Source organism: Mustelus asterias, chromosome 4 (genome assembly GCF_964213995.1).
Source record: "Mustelus asterias chromosome 4, sMusAst1.hap1.1, whole genome shotgun sequence".
Classification (NCBI taxonomy): Eukaryota; Metazoa; Chordata; class Chondrichthyes; order Carcharhiniformes; family Triakidae; genus Mustelus; species Mustelus asterias.
The window spans coordinates 21,181,780-21,200,134 of NC_135804.1; the positions used below are offsets into that span (position 1 = coordinate 21,181,780).

The 18,355-nt window shown below is 43.8% G+C and overlaps 1 protein-coding gene across 1 annotated transcript in view; it reads left to right on the forward strand.

Annotated features, from left to right (window-relative positions):
* The window catches only part of LOC144492535 (uncharacterized), a 33,483-nt gene extending 22,453 nt beyond the window's left edge, over positions 1-11,030 (forward strand). The window contains exons 4-6 of the mRNA XM_078210645.1: positions 570-666; positions 7,167-7,291; positions 8,935-11,030. Of these exons, the coding sequence (XP_078066771.1) occupies positions 570-666; positions 7,167-7,291; positions 8,935-9,111 (399 nt within the window). The 3' untranslated portion in view covers positions 9,112-11,030. The remainder of the gene's footprint in view (positions 1-569; positions 667-7,166; positions 7,292-8,934) is intronic.
* The last annotated feature ends 7,325 nt before the right edge of the window (positions 11,031-18,355 follow it).

Consider the following 18,355-nt stretch of genomic DNA (forward strand, 5'->3'; position numbering starts at 1 on the left):
CCCTATCCCCATAACCCTACCTATTAACCCCCTGACACTAAGGGGCAATTTAGCATGGCCATTCAACCTAACCCACACATCTTTGGACAGTGGGAGCACCCGGAGGGAACCCATGCAGACACGGAGAATGTGCAAACTCCACACAGACAGTGACCCGAGCCGGGAATCGAACCCAGGTTAACCACTGTGCCACCATGCCACCCCATAAGTTATCTTATGACATCTTTTTGTAAGGTACCTTGTCAAATGCCAAAGGATGCACTGAGGTATAATAACATGCAAGGTTACAAAGCTTCGAGAAATCAAACCATCAAATCCAATAGGGCCACTGCTTCATGAGGCTTCCTTTGTGCACCTTTCCCCATGTATGATTTGAGTGAGGGAGGCAAAGACTGGAACCTCCAGTGCCTCCGATGTAAAATTCATGATGGAAGCTGCAGGGTGAAATAAGGAAGAAACAGACCTCACAGGTAATAATGGACAAAAGCTTCAGAACAATGAAATCTGTGCAGCAACCTTCAAAGCAAATAATTTACCATGGTGTTAAATATATATATTACATATTGCAGGTTCTAAACACCTTGGTGCTCAGCACATTCACATCTTGGAAGGCATTCTTCCCTTTGGTTAAAGATGACCACAATGGATCGTACACATTTATAACTGGTGAGTAGATTACCCCTGTCTCCACGGCGTGGCAACTTGTTCAAGAATCATATATTCTTTTGGATTCTTCAGAATTTCTACAGAAAAGTCTTAAGTTTTCACGTGCCGAACTTCTAAATTTAGATCCTGCTTACAAAATAGGATGGTTTCTAAACCACAGCAGTCAGGCACTCCATCTATTTCCCTCTGCCACTGTTCCATTTCATTTAAAAGGTGTGTTTGCATGAATAGTTCGGTTATATATTTATTTTAAAGAATGTTGTGCCTACCAGGATGAGAGGGGATAGTGTTGATGAATGGAAAAATTTACATTTCAGGCACCAAATCAGCATCAAGCAGCATGATCTGATAATCCAGTGGATTCCATTTGGGAATTTTTGGATCCTTAAAAAGGATCCACATGAAATAGCTGAAGCAAATAGGATTGATGCAATTTAGATGAGGTTTGATTCTGCACATGAGGGAAAAGGTAATGGAGGGATAGAGGGACAAGGTGGGAAGAGGGACTACACCTTGCGTATAAACAATAGCATGGACCATTTGGGGAGGTGATGGCCTAGTGGTATTATTGCTAGACTATTCATTGAGAAACTCAGCTAATGTTCTGAGGACCCAGGTTCGAACACGGCAGATGGTGGAATTTAAATTAAATTTAAAAAATTCAGTAATTAAGAATCTACTAATGACCATGAACCATTTTTGATTGTTGGGAAAAACCCATCTGGTTCTAATGTCCTTTAGGGAAGGAAATCTGCCATCCTTACCTGGTCTGGCCTATGTGTGACTTCAGACCCACAGCAATATGGTTGACTTTCAACTACACCCGAGCAACTAAGGATGGGCAATAAATGCTGGCCAGCCAGCAACGCCCATGTCCCACGAATGAATAAAAGAGAAAATTTAGGATGAATGGTTTGTTTTTGTCCTGTAGATTCTATGAATAATTATATTACAGTACATATGAAAAGAATTACAAGATGTGCTTGTATAGAAGGCAGCTTGTGTATAAAGTGACTAAGCTATAAGGGAAACTAATATAAGGTGATGCTCACCACCAGAAATTCCACTGAAAAAAAAATTCCCCAACAATCCAGGATTCTCAGAGCATAAATGTTGCTATGTTCCTAACAATCAAAATTTTCACCTCCATATTGGTACCCACAAAATGGCCATGATTCTCCCAAAACTGCTGAATTGGCGGGAAAATTGTTCTAAATCTGTTTTGTCAGTTCAGCTTCTCACCTGAATCTCCGCACTCTGTGCACTGAAGAGGTCCCAGTCGTGAATATCATTAAAAACCCAGGGGAGCGGGGCCTATTCATGCCGGAATTTGAAAGTTCTAGAACTCTGCGCACGCGCAGTGGTCCCGATCTGTCAGACTCCCCGTTCGCTGGCCAGCCCGGGACCCCCGCAGTGTTGTCCCTCCAGCCTCCTCCCACCACCCGCGGCCCGATCGTGGTCCCTACAATTATTCCCAGGCCAGCCCGATGGACATCCCACCCCCTGGAAGACCAGCCCGCCCCAATCGCTGCCCTCCCTCCATCCTAGACCGATACTGTCTACAGAGTGGCAGCGGGACCCTCACCCAATTGCCCAAGGCCCCACCCCTTGGCACTGCCCAATGCCCAGTGGGCAATGCCATGGTGCCCCCTGGGCATGGGCACTTTGCCCCTTGGGCAGTGCCAGGGGGCACAGGCTAGCACTGCTAGGGTACTCATGCCCAGGGGTCACCTCTCCCACCACCCGACCCCCTGGGAAGCCTCGATTCCGGCCTTCATTCCGGCGGGGTCTCCCGCTATTTCCCCGAATGTGGGAAGCTAATGTAAACCCTGCTGGAATGAAGTACTGCTGGCGGGGTGGGAGATTCAGTCGGGACCTGAAAGTTCCTGATATTGAACTGATGAACATACTTAAAATACATGTTAAAAAGACTCTAATTACTTACCTGCCTTCCCGCCGGTTTCCAGTGTGGTCTGACCGGTGAGTGTTCGCCGGCTCTGGGAGATGCGCATGCATTCCTGGCGCATACGCAAATCCCGGTACAAGGCCGGCGACACACATCTTCCACCGTGACCTGACAGAAAAGTTGCGGGTTGCGATGGGAGAATCGCGGCCAATGATTCTCTGTCTGATCTCAATATGCGTCTCCATTAATTTGTTAGCCCATTCTTCCAATGCTGTAGTATTTAAACCTCTCACCCAACCCCGCTTATCAGTCCTGATTTTCGATCTCCATTCTCAGTATTTATGCTGCTCGGCAATCCTCAATTTTAAATCGGCAGCGGGGATTTGAACTTATTTTGGGAGTTGGGGGGAAATATGGAATGGAGAAATAAAAGACAGCAACTGGTGATAGGAAACCATTGATACAGCAGCACTGCACTGTCTTTGATTAAATTCTTTTGCTGGCACCAGTCCGGTGGAGGAAGGGGGGGATTAAAAACCTGACAGTGAATGTCATTCATGTAAAGGAAAAGTAATAGCCTTGCCTACTCCTTCCCAAAAGAAGAACTTCAATTTCTAGCCTTTTGTATGGTGTATGCAGTAATGGTTCTGACATTCTTTTCAGATTTTTGTCTTTTCTGACATATATGTAATGGGCTATTATACATTCCATTTATTTTGGTAACAAATCTTTCTTTAATTATGCGCTGCCAGTTCTTTTACTCCAATTTTCAGTCCATGCACGGTTTAGCAATTTCTTTTGTTGCATTTCCTACATTGCGTGATGTCCGTGACATTAGTATCTCTGGATTGTGGCCACCGATGTAATCTTGGTTCGTCGTCACACGGATCTCAGGAAACCATCTCAAACATTTATGATAAAGGAAAAGATTATTCAGACACAAATGCCCAAGATCTGACATTTTTATCTACCCTTTAAATATCCCTTTTCTAAGCTCCCGTTACAGAATTGAGGAAAGGCAACAAGGGCGGCACAGTAGCATAGTGGTAGGGCGGCACTTTAGCACAGTGGTTAGTACTGCTGCTTCACAGCTCCAGCGACCTGGGTTCGATTCCCGGCTTGGGCCACTGTCTGTGTGGAGTTTGCACATTCTCCTCATGTCTGCGTGGGTTTCCTCCGGGTGTTCCGGTTTCCTCCCACAGTCCAAAGATGTGCGGGTTAGGTTGATTGGCCATGCTAAAATTGCCCCTTTGTGTCCTGAGATGCGTAGGTGAGAGGGATTAGGGGGTAAATATGTAGGGATGTGGGAGTAGGGCCTGGGTGGGATTGTGGTCAATGCAGACTCGATGGGCCGAATGGCCTCTTTCTGCACTGTAGGGATTCTATGAAAATAATTTTTTAATAATTCATGACTGAGCTCAATCTATGCTCTGGTCATGAACAAAAATCAGAAAGATATTTGGTCAAGATTTGAGATGGAATCTACTCGTAAAATTTGTGTCTCAATCACATTCTGCCGCTGGAGGCTGAATGAGACAGATTAGCTGAGCTTGCGTCTAAAATTGAAATTATGATCTTAGTCCACAGTTTAAGATCTCTATAGAATGCTTTGATTTTGATTTTTCAACTCGACATCAGCGACTCTCTTGGAGACAGCAAATCTTCACTGTAGAAACATGGCGGGCAATTCTCCCAAAAGTCCTGAATTGGTGAGAACACTGGTCTAGATCATGACTGTTTTTTTAGTGCAGCTTCAGACCTGAATCTCCCCACTCTGCACTGCAGAGGTCACAATCGTGAATCTCATTAAAATCCCAGGGGGTGGGGTCTATTCACTCCGGAGTCTGACAGCTCCGGAACTCTGCGCATGCGCAGTAGCCCCGATCTGTCAGTCTCCCCGTTTGCTGGCCAGCTCAATTGCTGGCCAGCCCGGGACCCCCGCAGTGCTGTCCCCTTCTGACACCATTGCGGTCCCCACGACAATTACTGGGCCAGACCCAACCCCCATCCCCCCCCACTCTGGAGCACCCCGATGTCCAGCGCCCCCCCCCCCCCCCCCCCCAGGAGACAGACCCCCCCCCCCAATCTGGCAGAGCAGCCCACCTCAATTGCTGGTCTCCCTCCATCCCAGACCGAACCCCATGCGGAGTGGCAGCGGGATCCCCCACCAATCGACCCTCAGCCCTGCTGACAATCGGCCTGCCCCCTTGGCACTGCCCAATGCCCAATGGGCAGTGCCAAGGTGCCCCCTGGGTATGGGCCCTTGGGCAGTGCCAAGGGGCACAGGTTGGCACTGTCCGGGTGCCCATGTCCAGGGGGCACCAACCCCCACGGCTGGGGGGCCCCAATTGCCCCCCCCCCCTTCAATCCAGCAGGGTCTCCCGCTAGTTGTCCGAACGTGGGGAGCTACTCTAAACCCCACCGGAATGAAGTACTACTGGTGGGGTGGGAGATTCATTCGGGCCTGGCAAGTTCCGTGTCAGGCCCAATAATCACATGCAAGATACATTAAAAAAAGATTTAAATGACTTGCCTCTCTTCCCATCGGTTTCTAGCGCGGTCCCAACTGCAGCTGTTCTCCGGCTCTGGGAGACGCGCATGCGTCGGGAATGCATGCGCAAATCCCGTGAAATGGCCGGCACATAATTCTCCTGACCGGACCTGCCAGAAAATTTGTGAGTCACAATGGGAGAATCGCCCTCATGGGGCGGGAAGGTACGGCCCCTCTTGCTGGCGGGAAGTTACCGTCCCTCTCTCCAGTGGAATGTTACGGGCCCCTCTTGCCGGTGGGACTTTCTGGTCCTGCCAAATGAATGGACTTTTGAATGTCTTGCCGCATTTCCCATCCCTGCCCACAACCAAGAAGGCTGTAAAATTCTGCCATGATCTTGGCAAATAAACTATATGTAAGGAAATCTCAATTTGTCTCCTACCCTATTCTATTCCTGAGGTATTTCCCAAAAGAGTTGCATTTCCGATATGAATTTAAGTGGATTGAGCAAATTGTGTAGATTTGTTTGGAACATATCAGCCACGATTTTCATTAATAGATTTTTTTCAGCTGATTGTAGAGACTATATGCACCTTGTGCTGTGAGGGTGACTTCTATGGTCTATAGAGGTTCCAGGTTTGATCCCTTGTCTATACTGAGTCATCTCAATGTTGTGCAACAATTCCACCCTCTGCTGCTGGGCTGCAGATTAGAGAAATCTGCTGTTGTTCATGTTCCACCCTTGTTTATGCCTAGGGATCTCTGCTGGGAATGCCCTTGAATCCTGTAGATAGCATTGGAGTTGGCTAAGGTAGAGGAACTCTAATAGTGTTGCACCCACAAATAATACCATCTTATTTTGGTATCATACAGTTTTGATCCTTCTGTTGCTTGGAAATTAATCTCTCCAGCCATGAATGGAATATATTTCTATATCTGAGAACTAGATTAATGGGTTATGTACCTTGCGGTTCCAGTTTTGTTAGTGAAAAGCCCTAATGAATCCATGCCAAAAGTTCAAGATGCAATGTGTGATGCCTTTAAGAAATTATTTTTATCATGTTTCTTGTAAGGGCGTGTGTGTAAGATTCAACTCTGTTTTACATGGTGCAGATTTGTCTGCACCAGGTAGCTCACATGCTGAGAATGCAGACTAATTGATTTTAGCGAGGGATGTGTTTGTTTTAAGCTGAGTTGAGACATTTTTGTTTATTTGTTTTTTCTCCTGGGGTTTCAGAGTAGGGTTTTGACTAGGTTGATTGAGGCAGAGTCATGTGAAGGGGAGGAGCTAAGCTTGCAGGGTAAACACACGATTCTCTTTTATTTTAAAACAGTCAGTTTCTGCCTGGTTCTGAAAGAAGCAAGGGATATCTGTCTGTGTGTGTCTCTCTCACTCTCCTCTCTGGAGGTTGCTATTAGGGACTGTCAGAAGATGGGTGTTTTTCTCTCTGTCCAGAGGTATTCAAAAAGCTCTGGGACTGTTAAGATGCCCAAGCACGTAAGCCTGTATGGTGCTAACTGATTTTGAAGAGGAGTTTATGTCTATCAGAGGAATATTGCTTGAATTGGAACTAATCAGGATAGGTTAGCAGTTAAGAACTGTATCTTGTCATGTTTAAGTATTGTTCAGTTGGTAAATAGTAAGCTAATTCATATGTTATACATGATGTGGAGTTGCCGGCGTTGCTCTGGCGTTGGACAGTAAGTAGTCCCACACCACCAGGTTAAAGTCCAACAGGTTTATTTGGTAGCATGAGCTTTCGGAGTGCTGCTCCTTCATCAGGTGAGTGCTGGGAGGAGCAGCGCTCCGAAAACTCGTGCTACCAAATAAACCTGTTCGACTTTTTCCTGGTGTTGTGAGACTACTTCATGTGTTGTAGTTAAACTATATCGTTAAATTTTGTTTTGATAAAAACTCTCTCGTGTGTCAATAGAATCACACCTAGAGTGAAACATCTTATCCTCACACTAATGCCAAAATAGAAAAGCTGTTGGGGTCTAGTTGGGCTTCATAAAATACTTAGGGTAGTAGAGCAGGAACCCCAAACAAATGTCAAATTGTTCATTTCACCCATACACTGTTACTTTCTGCCTCCATTGTAGGTGGTGCAGGAGAGCGTCTGCTGATGCCCGGAACTGGTTTCTTGACTCTGGGTGCTGCGGGAGCTCTGGCATTCTGTCAGGTTGTCAGAGAGGAATATCCTGATGTCCCATGCAAACTAAATGAGGTAAAGATTTTAAGAATTTGCCAAATTAAGGAAATTACCTTCTAATACATTCCATTTATTAGTTTATTATTTATTAGTCACAAGTAGGCTTGCATTAACACTGCAGTGAAGTTACTGTAAAATTCCCCTAGTCGCTACACTCTGCACCTGTTTGGGTCAATGCACCTAACCAGCACATCTTTCAGACTGTGGGGGGAAACTCACGCAGACACGTGGAGAATGTGCAAAGTCCACACAGACAGTGACCCAAGCCAGGAATCGAACTGGGGTCCCTGATGCTGTGAGGCAACAGTGCTAACCACTATGCCACCGTGCCGCCCAATAAGATAAAGTGAAAGCTACATTGGATTGTAACTGTTTTCTGTACAAGCTTAAAGATCAGTATTTTGAGAAGGTGCCTTTAGATTTTCTTCTACATGTCTTAGATTGTGAATTAGATACATATCTGTATTTCTTACACTTGAATTTGAACTTTCTCTGCTCTCTTGCATGAAAGGGCATTAAAGTAGTTTCCATACTTTTTAATTACTTCTGATATCAGTATTACTGACTGATTTTTAAGCTCAGCTTTTCATTGTTAATGTCAGGACATTTGGAGTTGTGTTTTCACACAAAATGACTTGCACTGAAAGAGTTAAAACTGGGTCTGCATAGAGTATGCCATCTAACTATAGTTGGGATAAAGTTGAAGAAACTCTCCGCAATTTTCAGGTGAACATTTAAATGTCAGGACTGGGGATCTGCTTTAAAAGAAAGACATTTTAAAAGTCCCTACAAATCAGTTTGTCGTGTAAACATTTGGACATTTTATGGCCTGAAATTTTGAGTTGGAAATGAAGGTGAAACTGTCAGCATCCACCTCTTTGAAGCTGACAGCTTCTTTTGGAGTCCACACATGTGCATTTAAATCTGGAAATCCAGAAGCTAACATCAGTTAATCTGCACTTTTCCATAACATGCACTGTTGAAATCCTCACCGATTGAATTCAAGTAGAAATCATTGAACTGGTGAGAATGTGCCTTTTTGCACTATTAGTCTCTCTTTGAAAACTCTGGAATCATTGAAAAGATCATGTCCTGTAATGAGCTGTAAGTGGGTTTCTAATTATGCAATATATTCATAGTTACTACTTTAACAACCTCAGTCAACCTGAAAATCTATTTTATGTATATAGTTGCGGAGTATCAAATTTCTCCATAAAAAATTTTTTAAATCACTTTTTTTTTAAGTGTATGTATGATATTTCAGCTTCTACTTTAATCCTGTGTATATGTCCTAATCATTTATTTCATTTTCTGTAAGATTTTGATTGAAAGTGAAAAGGATCAGTGCATTTTGCCTCCAGGTTTACTGTCTGTGAGAATACTTCAATGTGATTGGTTGCTTACCCTGATTGATGACCTTTCTTTTACTGGATGCCTGGAGATCCCCTTGACTTGGCACCAGATTCAAACTGATGTCAGGAAAGGGGAAATCCATGTCACAGGCATTGCTATATCCCTGCGGGCAACTTTCTTTGAGGTCAGTTGCATGGTAGGTGATCACAAAATAGGGGCTGTGACATTTATTATTTAGCAACATGGAAATTCCGCTAATCTGTATCTCAGTGGGTTAATGTCTTTATTTATATTCTATCTGACAGGTGAAACTTAACATGGGTGTTGCAACCCCAGACCGGATTGCTCCGGGTTTTGTGAATCATTTGGATGTGGGCGAAGCAATAGCCACTGTCTTGGAGAAGAAATCTGTCTCACATCACGTGTTCTGTGTGAATACCCCAGCGGATCTCAAAACCTTGATTGTGGAAGGGAAAGTCTGAAAGTGAAGAAACTCCAAGTTGGCATGCCAAATCACCATCCCATCTTGCATGTATAGTTTATTTTAAAGTCCTATAACTCTACAGTAGTGTGCACTTTACCATAGAACCAGTGATGTGTCTGTCAGTGTGTGTGCCTAATCTTAGCACTGGGAGCTAAAGGAAGTTAAGTTTCGCGTTGATATAGATGATTTGTTTATTGTCACCATATGACAATTAGAAAGCCGATAGAAACTTAAATTAACATAGAGCCCAAAGCCATATGTTGTGTTCGACTAAATAGCCTGTTGGAAAATAGCTCCACTTGTGTTGTCAGAGTGTTCTGATATAGGGTAGAAGACTAAAGTCACATTTCAAAATTTTTTACTTTTCACTGTTGTTGTTAATATCAATGCTTACCAAAGTTCCAGCAATTTTATTTACACATCGAATCAGGAGGTAAAACTAAGTCTGATCTCTGTATTGGTTGAATTACATCTTTTGCTTTGCATTCAAAGACAGCACGCAGTCAAAATTAATGTGCATTTTTGGCCTCAAGAATCTGTAGTCAAATGAATGAATGACGAAGATGACTTTTTCACTCTTGTAAATGAGCAAATAGTGCATTCACAATTTGGAGCTGTGTTTAAAATGCTGCCGTACCAAAGTGGTCCAGGTCTGAGAAGTATTGAGCCACACTGGAATGAATTAACTTTCACTGGAGTAGCAAGAGTGCAGCATTTCTCCTGCTGTCTTGTATCCACCTGCTGTAGATAAAACCCCCAACATAAAGTGGAACAGTGCCTCATTCCTCCTGCATTTTTAATGCGGATCACCAAGACATGACATTGGAACAAGTCTGTTCTGTTCAATGTGTAAATAGTATTTGTCAATTGCTTAGGAAGCAACAATGTGCCAACTGGTCCATGTGATAAGGTGAAAAGAGATATTGTGATGCCACTAAATTCAGACATGCATCCTCCAACTTAACTTAAATGTGTAATTCAATGACCAGAAAACATCGCCTAAAGTTCGAGGTCTGTGGGCAGCTTGCTAACTAGTATTGCCCTTGAATATTACTTAATGGTCTGGCCAGAATGCTTGGGGATCATCTGAACTGCTTTTGAACTAGTTGCCCTTTTTGTAATACTCAGGAAACGAGAAACTATGATCTAAATAAAAATGGTTTTGTTTCTGTCCTTAAGGGAACTTGGCAAAAGGTGTGTTCCTTGCATGATTTCAAAAAGCTTCACCAGTCAGACAAATGTCACATCATTGGAGTTTAGAAAATGGTTTGAAGCACTTCTTTTAGCCAAATAAGTTTACAGCAAACTAAGAGAATCTTTTTCTGGAAAGCCTAATATCCCTTTTTTTTATACTGTAGTTCCTGAAAATTTTAAGGAATAACAAGATCAAGGAACCTAGTATCGATGTCAGTACATCTAACCATCTTCCATTTCTAAGGCTATATCTTATTGGTAAATGTCAGAGCAGATCAACACTCTCTCAAATGCACTAATAATCCAAAACATAAAAATACTAATGAACAGGCATGTCAACAAATAAATGAATCATTACTTACAGTCAGGAGTAAGACGGGGACATTTAATTTAATTGTTCCAAAGGTGTAGTTTGGATTAATGAATTGTGGTTCATCTTTGAAAGGCACATCTTCTCTTTCAGTATTTTGTAGTTTTAGTATCAACGTAAGTTGCCCGCTACTTTAGTTAACCTATAGGACTTTGGCCATTTGCCATTCTTAATGTGAGTTGTGTTTAACCAACATTACATGTTCATTGCAGCAGATGAATAATTAGTCTAACTGTTGTCTTGCAACTTTTAAAAATAATATTTCCTCTGTAAAATGTGGCTGATGTTCATCATTATTTGATGTAAATTGCTATTTGTCAATTCTGTTGCATGTTTTAATAAATATAATTTATAAAGATAAATGTGTTTGTTTTAAATGTTAGTAAGAATAAATTGTTGTCATTGGAATCATAGAATTCCTAGTGTAGATGAGGCCATCCGGCCCATCATGTCTGCAGTGACTCTCTGACAGAGTATCTTACCCAGGTCCTCTCGTCTGCCCTATCCCTGTAACTCCATACATTGATAACCCCATCTAACCTACACATCTTGGGTCACTAAGGGGAAATTTAGCATGGCCAATCACCTAACCTGCATATCTTTGGATTGTGGGAGGAAACTGGAGCACCTGAAGAAAACCCATGCAGACACAGAGAGAATATGCAAACTCCACACAGTCACCCAAGGCTGGAATTGAACCCGGGTGCTGTGAGGCAACAGTGCTAACCACTGTGCCACCCTGCTGTCCCTAAGCAAATTACTGCCTATGCTGGAATCTGAAGCAAACCAGCTCCTACTGCTCCCAAGGTTGGAATTGAACCCAGGTCCCTTGTGCTGAAAGGCAGCAGTCCTAACCACTGTGCCACCATGCTACCCCTTATTGTTGGATGACTATCTCATTTCCCATTACTTTAAAACTCATCTTTTGGAGTTTGTGTTGGAACCTGACATTTTTGGAATATGTTGCTGAAGTCCATTGGGAACCTCATTTGCCACCTGGAGGGCAGCAATTAGATGAGAAATAGTAAAACGGGTTCATGTGGATAGATACTTGGAGTATCCAGAGAGAATGGTGTGGGAGTGGGAAGAAAAATTATTCCAAGTGATTTTCTGGCTATGGTTGAATGGATAAGAATGGAATCCGTTGGAGAGTCACAGGTAGCGGGACAATGGAGAACAGTCATTACGAACGAAAAATAATTGGGGTCAGTTTCGCTCAGTTGGCTGGACAGCTGGTTAGTGATGCAGTTCAATTCCCGTATCAGCTGAGGTTATTCATGAAGGCCCAGCCTTCTCAACCTTGTCACTCACCTGAGTTGTGGTGATCCTCAGGTTAAAATCACCACCACTCAGCTCTCCCCTACAGGGCAGGGGCACATCAGCAGAGGCCGTTTAGCGGGCTTCCCGCTGGGCACCATGGTCTCTGCGTATCTCTGGGCCCTGGATTTCCGGCAGGGTCAGCTCCATGCTGGAAATCAAAAATGAGCTGCTTTGAATATTTAAATGAGAATTTTAATATCATTAACGGGTTCAGGACTCAAGTTTCCTGGTCTGATAGCCTCTCCCCCCTGTCAGGAGTGGTTCACTCCAGTGGGGTTTACAGCAACTCCTCACTAATGAGGAGCTGGCGGCCCAACCCTGCTAGAGTGAAGGGAGGCCCCCAGGAGGCTGGGGCCATGGGGGGCTGCCCCCTGGGCATTGCCAGCCCCATGGCACTGCCCAAGGGGCAAAGTGGCAATGTCCAGGGGGCACCTTGGCACTGCTCACCAGGCATCGGGAAGTCCCAAGGCGGTGGGGCCATAGGAGGCGAAGCAGGTTCTTTGGGGGTTGGGAGATCAGTGGGGGGTGGGGATCCCGCTGCCACTCTGCATTTGGGACCAGTGATGTGGAGATGCCGGCGTTGGACTGGGGTAAGCACAGTAAGAAGTCTCACAACACCAGGTTAAAGTCCAACAGGTTTATCTGGTAGCACAAGCCACGAGCTTTCGGAGCGCTGCTCCTTCATCAGGTGAGTGGGAGTTCACAAACCAGGCATATAAAGACACAAACTCAATTTACAAGATAGTGGTTGGAATGCGAGTCTTTACAGGTAATCAAGTCTTAAAGGTACAGACAATGTGAGTGGAGAGAGTGTTAAGCACAGGTTAAAGAGATGTGTATTGCCTCCAGCCAGGACAGTTAGTGAGATTTTGCAAGCCCAGGCAAGTCATGGGGGTTACAGATATTGTGACATGAACCCAAGATCCCGGTTGAGGCTGTCCTCGGGTGCGGAACTTGGCTATCAGTTTCTGCTCAGCGATTCTGTGTTGTCGTGTGTCATGCAGTCGGCCTTGGAGAACGCTTACCCGAAGATCAGAGGCTGAATGTCCGTGACTGCTGAAGAGTTCCCCAACAGGAAGAGAACACTCCTGCCTGGATGGCCTCAATCGGGATCTTGGGTTCATGTCACACCATCTATAACCCCCACGACTCGCCTGGGCTTGCAAAATCTCACTAACTGTCCTGTCTGGAGACAATACACATCTCTTTAACCTGTGCTTAACGCTCTCTCCACTCACATTGTCTGTACCTTTAAGGCTTGATTACCTGTAAAGACTCGCACTCCAATCATTATCTCGTAAATTGAGTTTGTGTCTTGAAATGCCCTGTTTGTGAACACGATTCCCACTCACCTGATGAAGGAGTAGCGCTCCGAAAGCTTGTGGCTTGTGCTACCAAATAAATCTGTTGGACTTTAACCTGGTGTTGTGAGACTTCTTACTTTGGGATCAATGGCAGAGGGAGGGAGTACAGCGATCAGTGCTGGCCATCGGGTGGGGGGGTGGTTGGCCTTCTGGGGGAGTCAGGGCTGGGGAGGGGGGACGTGGGAATGCGGTGATGGTTTCCTATTGGGGGGGGAGGGGATTGGGAGATCAGGACTGCCAGGAGGGGAGTGGGAGGGCAGTTCTGTTGCCTTTTGAGGAAGAGGTTGTCACAATACAGGAAGGCTTCAAGTCTGTAGCTGTATCTTTCACAGGACTATCACTGGATGGTGGCAGACAGACCAGTGAGAATATGAGACAATAGAATAAGGATAAATTAGCGATGATAACTCGCGCTGGCTTTTCAACTTGCTCCCACTGCACTTAGAGTACATAGAAAGAGGGCAATAGCCAGAGTCAGCAAGTGTTTCTCAATGTTGTGCAGTCTGGTATTGCGCAGATCAACAGGGGCATGATATTATCTTGCAAATTAAATATTCAAGGTCAATAAGCACAGTGCATTGCAACGTATTGGGGACAGATGAAAAAGCAAGTTTCTGCATCAATGAACCTTCTCAATGCACTAGCCAAAAGTTGAATGCCCATCTTCCTCCCATGATGTTTATTTATTTATCAGTGTCACGAGACAGCTTTGCTACAATGAAGTTACTGTGAAAATTCCCTGGAATCACACAATGCTAATTTGAAAGGAAGATCAAGGTCTCATTCCTGTGGAGAATGCAAAACTATATTTAGAGGATTCTTGCAGTAATGGGCCTTTCTGACAGTCGATTTACTAACAGACAATAAATGCGTGATTTTATGAACACATTTTACCCGCTTCAGTTCTCATTCCTGCATTGTATTTTTTTTCCGACTTTCGATCATACAGAGGACTAATCTTACCATAACACTAATGGAGTGTTATGGTAAGGTTGTATAAGGCATTGGTGAGGCCGAATTTGGAGTATTGTGTACAGTTTTGGTCACCTAGTTACAGGAAGGATGTAAATAAGGTTGAAAGAGTGCAGAGAAGGTTCACAAGAATGTTGCCGGGACTTGAGAAGCTGAGTTACAGAGAGAGATTGAATAGGTTGGGACTTTATTCCCTGGAGCGTAGAAGATTGAGGGGAGATTTGATAGAGGTGTATAAGATTTTGATGGGTATAGATAGAATGAATGCGAGCAGGCTTTTTCCGCTGAGGCTAGGGGAGAAAAAAAACCAGAGGGCATGGGTTAAGGGTGAAAGGAGAAAAGTTTAAAGGGAATATTAGGGGGGGCTTCTTCACGCAGAGAGTGGTGGGAGTGTGGAATGAGCTGCCGGATAAAGTGGTAAATGCGGGGTCACTTTTAACATTTAAGAAAAACTTGGACGGGTTCATGGATGAGAGGGGTGTGGAGGGATATGGTCCAAGTGCAGGTCAGTGGGACTAGGCAAAAAATGGTTCGGCACAGACAAGAAGGGCCAAAAGGCCTGTTTCTGAGCTGTAATTTTCTATGGTTCTATGGTTCTAATCCTCACTACAATCCCAAGTTTTAATGGTTGACATTTATTTATTGATTTATGGGACTAGGACATCACTGGCTGGACCAGCATTCATTTAAACACATTTAATCAACCACATTGCTGCGGCTCTGGAGTCACATGTAGGTCAGACCAGGTAAGGATGGCAGGTTTCCTTCCCTAAAGGACATTAGTGAACCAGATGGATTTTTCCGACAATCAATGGATTCTTAATTCCAGATATTTTTTATTGAATTCAAATTCCACTATCTGCCATGGCAGGATTTGAACCTGGGTCCTCAGAACATTAGCTGAGTTTCTGGATAAATAGTCCTGCAATAATACCACTGGGCCATCACTTCCCCCATTTGGTTATTTGGTTTGAATGCTTAATTTTACAAGACAATGTACTTAGGTTAAGTAAACTGGTTTCCTCTACATCAGAGGCATAATAATTAAATTACAAACATGTATTATTTAATTTATGACATCAAAATTCTTGTTCCCCATAAGGGGCATTGGATTGCTGAAACATTTATGCTCGATTGCATTAGAGTATGGAAGATATGTTAAAACCCTCGGTGCCTACAGGACAATATGTTCCTGACAGTAATTATGAATATACAAATTAGGAACAAAAGTAGGCCACTCGGCCCCTCAAGCCTGCTCTGCCGTTCAATAAGATCATGGCTGATCTGAATGCATCTTCAACCCCAAATTCCTGCCTAACCCTGATAACCTTTCACCCCCTATTAAGCTAGAATCTATCCAGCTCTGCCTTAAAAATATCCAAAGACTCTGCTTTAGAGACAGATGCCAGGATTTTATGACCTCGCTTGGGTGAGGCTCGTAAAATCCCGCCTGAGGCCAACGGAGAATTCAGTTCTGCGAGCCTCACCTGCTCCGATTCCATGCCGGTAAAATTTCGGCCAGAGAATTAATTTGTGAAATTATCAACAGTCAGAATTGCGGCCCTAAGTTATTTTTAAAATAGAAAGAAATGGGTCACGTGATACATGCATCAAATCTTCCATAGCAATACTGAGACTTTAGTGAGGTTGACAAAACATGCATTTGCTAGACCACAAACACTGACTTGCCCAAACACATCCAAAGGTTATAAATGTTTAGTGCGTGTGAAACTTATTTTTGGTCTTCTGTATTCAGGCTCTATTGTTTACAATTCCTAACCATGGACTGGCATAGACTCTGCCCATAGACTATTGGCTGTAACATTTGTTTCTCTATTTGTCATAACATTTAGGAAACTACTGAAGATACAATCAGCCCAAAGGCTCAGCAGATGTCTTCATCACATTGTGCAGCTCTAATAGTGAGTGTCAAAAGTAGAATTCAGACTATAGTATCATAGTCCCCACTCATACTCAGATTTATATCTAGTGGAAATCCATACAAATAGTGGAGGGTCCCTCAAATATGTGCTTTTCACTTTAAACAGCCAAGATAAGATTCCCAGCTCAATAAATTACATCATTAATTTACAATGACAGCTGAAAGGATTCTCGATAAAAAATCTAAATGTTTTATTCACAAGTTCTGTTGTATATCAGATGCATTGTAGACCAATTCCATTATGTTGTTTGTAGGTATCGTGTTGACTCAATATCTTGCTGAATGATTTGACTTCTGTGTAATATTTAAACTGACAGTGGACAGCACCAAACAGTTTTGACTTGTGTACAGTCATCTGCTGGTGTGTTATTTCCCAGCTTCTGGAGAATTCAGACGAATGAGATCGGCAAGCCCTCGGTGAGCAATATACTGCCATTAAAGTTTTCTTTAAGTCATCTGGACACACTGATACATTTGCAGCACTTAAAAGGATTTGAGTTTCAGATCAGAGGGTCCGCTGATGGAGACTGCTTTTCATTCATGAACACAACGCTTGGAGTTAGATAACATTCCGAATGGTAACTGCTTTATAGCTAGCTGGTGAGCTTCAAACGCTGCAGCTCCCTGGACACTGATTAATCACAGAATCATAGGATCCCTACAGTGCAGATAGAGGCCATTCAGTCCATCGAGCCTGCACCGACAGGTCCCACCCAGGTCCTCATCCCTGTAACTCCACATTTTTATCCCGCTAATCCTCCTGACACTAAGGGGCAATTTAGCATGGCCAATACACCTAACCTGCACATCTTTGGACTGTGGGAGGAAAACAGAGCACCCAAAGGAAACCCACGCAGAGAAAGTGCAAACTCCACACAGACAGTCGCTCGAGGCCGGAATCGAATCTGGGTCCCTGGCGCTGTAAGGCAGCAGTGCTAACCACTGTACCATCCTTTATTTTCCCATGTATCTTACATCTTGCAGTTTATTTACACTTTCAGAAGGCTTTCGACAAAGTCTCAAATAACAGACTACTATGTAAGGTTAAAGCACATGGGATTGCAGGTAATGTATTGAGATGGATAGAAAGCTGGTTAGCAGATAAGAAACAAAGCCTTGGCATATATGGGTCTTTTTCTGATTGGCAGTCAGTGATGAGTGGGGTTCGCAGGGATCTGTGCTAGGACCCCAACTGTTCATATCATATATTCATGATTTGGAAGAGGGAACTAAATATATTATCTCCAAAATTTGCAGATGATACAAAGTTGTGTGGAAGGTGAGCTATGAGGAGGATGCAGAGATGCTTCAGTGTGATTTGGACAGGCTGAGTGTGTGGACATCTGCATGGCAGATGCAGTATAATGTGGATAAATGTGAGGTTATCCACTTTGGTAGCAATAATAGGAAGACAGCTTATTACTTGAATGGGTGTAAGTTGAAAGAGATGGATATTCAATGAGACCTTGGAGTCCTCGTGCATCAGTTGCTGAAGGTAAGCGTGCAGGGTACAGCAGGCAGCAAAGAAGGCAAATAATGTGTTGGCCTTCATAACAAGCGGATTTGAGTATAGGAATAGGGATTTTTTATTGCAATTGTATAGGGCATTGGTGAAGCCACACCTAGAGTATTGTGTGCAGTTTTGGTGTCCTTATCTGAGGAACGATATCTTTGCTATTGAGGGGGAACAGCAAAGGTGTAACTGGCTGATTCCTGGGATGGCAGATCTGTCATATGAGGAGAGATTTAGTCGGTTAGGATTATATTCACTGGAGTTCAGAAGAGTGAGAGGGGATCTCACAGAAGCTTATAAAATTTTAACAGGCTTAGACAGGCTAGATTCAGGAAGAAAGTTCCCAGTAGTGGGGCAGTCCAGAACTAGGGGTCATAGTTTGAGGATAAGGGGTAAACCGTTTAGAAATGAGGTGAGGAGAAATTTCTTCACCCAGAGGGTGGTGAATGTGTGGAATTCACTACTACAGAATGTAGTTGAGGCCAAAACGTTGTCTGATTTTAAGAAGAAATTAGATATAACTCTTGGGGCTAAAGGGATCAAGGGATATGGGGAGAAGGGGGGATC